The sequence below is a fragment of the Triticum aestivum genome, chromosome 1B (assembly GCF_018294505.1).
Source record: "Triticum aestivum cultivar Chinese Spring chromosome 1B, IWGSC CS RefSeq v2.1, whole genome shotgun sequence".
NCBI lineage: Eukaryota > Viridiplantae > Streptophyta > Magnoliopsida > Poales > Poaceae > Triticum > Triticum aestivum.
Genome location: NC_057795.1, coordinates 595,802,756 through 595,807,368, shown reverse-complemented (window position 1 = coordinate 595,807,368; position 4,613 = coordinate 595,802,756). Strand labels below are relative to the sequence as shown.

The following is a 4,613-nucleotide window of genomic DNA, read 5'->3' as shown; positions in this document are numbered from 1 at the left end:
GCCTCCTTGTAGATCCCGACCACCGTTGGGCGCGTGCTACGAGATAGCAGAAGGGAACTCAACGTGACCAAAATCGAGGATAAGCTGAGGTAGTTGGCGCCGTTCCCGAACCCTAGAAAGCATTCCCCTCGCATTTCGGCGCCATCCGCGCTCCGCGAGACAGAGAGAGGGAGGAGAAGCATGTAGAAGTCGCAGGCGAGCATACCTCCGACGGCGAGGAGCACCAGCGATTCCCCCCTGCGCGGAGAACCACCCGCAAGCCGCCGCCGACCTGAGCACTCCGCCGCGACTCCCCCGTATCGCGCCCGATTGGTGGAGAGGATGGCGAGGAGGAAGACGAAGATGGAATGGGGGAGAGAGCACGCTGTGGGCGCGGGATTTCAGGCGCTGATTTCGAAACCGCCGCCCATGACCCGCACTACTCCCTCCTCTAACGCTTACAGGTGGGCCTGGCCGCGTGCGGATAAGGACAAACCGCCCACGACCGCGGCGCGGCACCAATCCAGACCAGGTGGCACCTGGCGGATCCGGGCGCGATCGCTGGCGCAATCGTGCGGCCTGGTCCAGTTAGTTGGTGCATAGTCACTTTTTAGGATTTAGGAAAGAAAAATGTGAGCTTGCCCTGCGTTATGCCGTGTGGCCTCTGCAGCCGGAAATGGGAAACGAGAGGGAGAAAAGAAACCGCCCCTAATTAGCCGAAAGCCACGCGCCCTCTTTTGCCTAGAAAAGCAGAGCAAAGAAAAATGTTCACAAATTCAAAAAATGTTCACGTTTTCAAAAAATAAACATTGTCTATATTTTTATTAACAAATTTGTTTTTATGTTATTTTATTTGATGGCAGATTTTTTTTATTTGCTGAACAAATTTGAATTTGATCAACTTTTCTAATTTGATGAACACATTTTTAATTCAATAACACCTTTGAATTGGATGAACATTTTTTGAAAATGGTTGAACATTTTTAATATGATGATTTTTTTAAAATTCATGAACTTTTAAAAGTTTGTTGAACTAATTTTGAATCTGATGAAGATTTTTGAAATTTGACGAACAAGAAATGTTCACAATTTTGAAAAATATTTGTAAAAATAAAATAAAGATTATAAAAGGTTAAGAACAAGAAAATAAAAATAAAAAATTTAAATAAAAGAAAATAGAAGCATTAAAAATGAGAAACGGAAAAAACCAGAAGAAAAAAAAGAAAAAAAAGGAAAAACAGTTCACGGAATGTTCTACAACCTGCCCAAAACCGATGGGAAGGGAAAACCAGATTCGGCTGGCACATAACAAGGACGAGAATACGGGAGGGTCCGCGGTAGATCGCTATCCAGCTACCTGCGTGTAAAATAGGGATCGCCACACCACTAGAGACACCACGTCGCTAAGTCCTGGCTCTGAAAAACGATAGACTTGAGCGTTCCCCAGGCCAGACCCAAGGGAACTTTAAGTATCGTGGCGTGCATACCCAATAATATTTGCACACATGAAAAGTCCAAAATATATTAAAAAAACTGCATCTGGGATATTTGCACACTATTCAATTTTTTTGAATTTGGCCGGCGAGGAGAGGGAAGAATATCATATGTAAACAAACATTCGATAAAAACCACGTGAAAAAATATATTTTAAAGTTTTAAAAAAATACGGGATGTTAAGAGGGTGATGCTCTATTGTCATGTGGAATTTCAAATTCAAACACATTACGGGATGCGAGCTATGAAAATAACAAAATCAGCATCGAATAGTGCCAAACATTAACACACTATTCAATGCTGAATTTGCATTATTTTTTAGCTCATATCTCGTAATGTGTTTTCAACTTATAATTCGTGTGGCCATAAAGCATCACTCTCTTAACATCTCATCTCCTTTTCTCAGATTATTTTGAACCTTCCCAACGTGATTTTCACGAAGTTTTTATTTTAATATTGGTTTTCACGTTATATTCTCCCGCGTGGAGAGCTGGTTTCTTGAGTCGGCAGCATCGGTCCGGTGCGGGCAGCCCGCGGGCTGCGCTCGAGCACAGTTTGGGCTCCAGTTTCCAAAGGCGCGAGGATTCGTGGCCGTGAGCTGTGAGCACAGGAAGAGACACATCGCCTGCGTGTGAGAACTGTTGTGCACGAAACCTCACAAGCTCCTCGTTCAGCTGATGCAATCACGCAAGCCAGACGCACTCGTAATCAATACCGTCATCCACGCACTGCTCAGAAAACACAAGTAGCTTCATCACACGTCAGGTGTACGGTAAACTTTAAACTTTTGCCCAGCGCGTGTTGTGCCGTGTGGCCTCTGCTCCCGGAAATGGAAAACCGCCCCTGATTAGCCGTAAGCAAAAGCACTAGAAGTCTATCTAGTCTGGTCTAGAAGAGAAACAAAAATAAAGGCGGCCGGGGTGCGTGCGTGCCGGCGGCCGAGGAGAGAAACCATCCCGGCCGCGACGTGGCGGGCAACATGCAGCACCCGCCTCGACGCCGCTCCACGTACCCTCGCCCACCCCCACGTACCCCGCCCCGCGCCAAAACCACCCCACGCCGATAGCCCCCTGCCCGCAACCAACAGCGGTCCATGCGATACCGCCCCTCCTCGCGTCCCGCCCCCGCCGCGCCACCCGCCTGTATAAAGCGACGCGCCACCCGCCCCACGCCCTGCTCCCTCACACCACCACACCACTACCACCACCGCCGGTTACCGTCACGGCGTGTCACACCTCCCTCTCTCCCTCTCCCTCTCTGACAAGGGCAGCCATGGCGAGCCACGTCCACGGGCACGGCCTGCTGCTCGACCCGGCCGCGCTGGCCTACTCCTGGGCCGCCGAGCCGGAGATCCCGCCGCAGCTGCTCGCCGCGCTCGGGGAGTACCTCTCCAACTCCGCCGCCGCCGGCTCCCACGGGGACAACCAGTCTGCCGTCGACACCGAGTCCGACGCGGAGGCGGACGACGAGTTCATGATGTACGAGTTCAAGGTGCGGCGGTGCGCGCGCGCGCGGAGCCACGACTGGACCGCCTGCCCCTACGCGCACCCGGGGGAGGCCGCGCGGCGCCGGGACCCGCGCCGCGTCGCGTACGCGGGCGAGCCCTGCCCGGACTTCCGCCGCCGCCCCGGCGCCGCGTGCCCGCGCGGGTCCTCCTGCCCGTTCGCGCACGGCACCTTCGAGCTCTGGCTCCACCCGTCCCGCTACCGCACCCGCCCCTGCCGCGCCGGCCCGGCCTGCCGCCGCCGCGTCTGCTTCTTCGCGCACGCGGCCGGGGAGCTCCGCCTCGCCTCCCACCACAAGGGGCCGGACTCGCCGCTGGCGCTGTCGCCCAAGTCCACGCTCACCGCGCTCTGGGAGTCGCCCCCGGTGTCGCCGGTGGAGGGCAGGATGAGGTGGCTGGACGGCATAGACGACGCTGCCGACGCCGAGGTCGAGGAGATCATGCTCGCAATGCAGCAGCTCAGCTTCGCCAACGCAGCAGCACCGTCGGCACCGTCCGGTACGCTGCCGGCGGTGACGGAGGACGACGGGCCGGACCTGGGGTGGGTGTCGGAGCTGGTCATGTGATCAATCAAGACACCGAAGCCCCACCAGCAGCACTCCTCGTGCCCCGGCAGCAAGCAAGACGGACAGCAGCTTCAGTAATTAATTAATTACTCCTATTATAGTAAGCAACCTATTAATTCTACCATTCGCGGAACCGGATGCATCATTCTTCTGTAGATAAACAAGCGCGTATGGTGCAAGCTGAATACAGCAAAGAATTGTAAAACTATTAAGCGTGGCGTTCGTGTGTGAGTGCCTGTTTTTTGTCCGAGACCAGCAACGGTTTTGGATTACTTGGAACTAAATGGTTGTAATGGGCTTAGTAGCCTCCCCCTGTTTCGTGATATATAATATCATTTGATTTGATGTACTACTTCAAGTGCAGCTAGCGGTGTCTCAAATCTGTGTGCCACTAATTATCTATGTGCTTGACTTTGTTGATTAGTTAGATTCTGCAAGGATCGGCTCTTGACTTGTGAGGATGGGTCTCTTTCCTATGTGAGCTATCTGGCATTCTGGCCCCTTCTTTTTCCTTTCGGTCAAGCACTCACGCTCAGTCAGTCGGTCGCAGCTTGCTTGAATTCTTCGACTTTTTATATGAAAAAATCGGAGGAAAGCCACTTTTACCAAAAGAGAAGAGCTTACTAGAAAGAAGAGAGCTTAACAATCCATCATAGCTAGGGATAATCAGAATTGTGGAGGGTTTTTCGCCCGAATTATTCAAACTATAGTGATAAACAGGCACTCACTCACTCACGCCATCAAGGGTTTTTCGCATGAATTATTCAAACGAATTTGAATTTAAAATCAAACAATTCTAAATTATACTCCATCCGTCCCATAATATAAGAGTGTTTCTTTTTCTTTTTGCGGGAATATAAGAGTGTTTCTGATATAGTCAACCTATACAACGATGTTTGTTTTGGGGGAGTTGGAGGTAGTGTGGTGGGATGGCCCGTAGAAGACTATATGATGCAATTCAATTGTATTCATCGGAGTCTGTTATAATATATATAGTTGGTGTCTTGTGTGACAAGCCAACTAATCCCTTCAATATCTTCAGGAATCAGGTATACAAGGCTAGAGATAAT

General features: G+C 51.1%; 1 protein-coding gene across 1 annotated transcript; it reads left to right on the top strand.

The window, feature by feature from the left end:
* Window positions 1-2,632: 2,632 nt before the first annotated feature.
* On the top strand, window positions 2,633-3,892 carry LOC123096628 (zinc finger CCCH domain-containing protein 37). The gene has a single exon (XM_044518393.1). The coding sequence runs from the start codon at window positions 2,746-2,748 to the stop codon at window positions 3,541-3,543; it is 798 nt and encodes a 265-aa protein (XP_044374328.1). The 5' UTR covers window positions 2,633-2,745; the 3' UTR covers window positions 3,544-3,892.
* The last annotated feature ends 721 nt before the right edge of the window (window positions 3,893-4,613 follow it).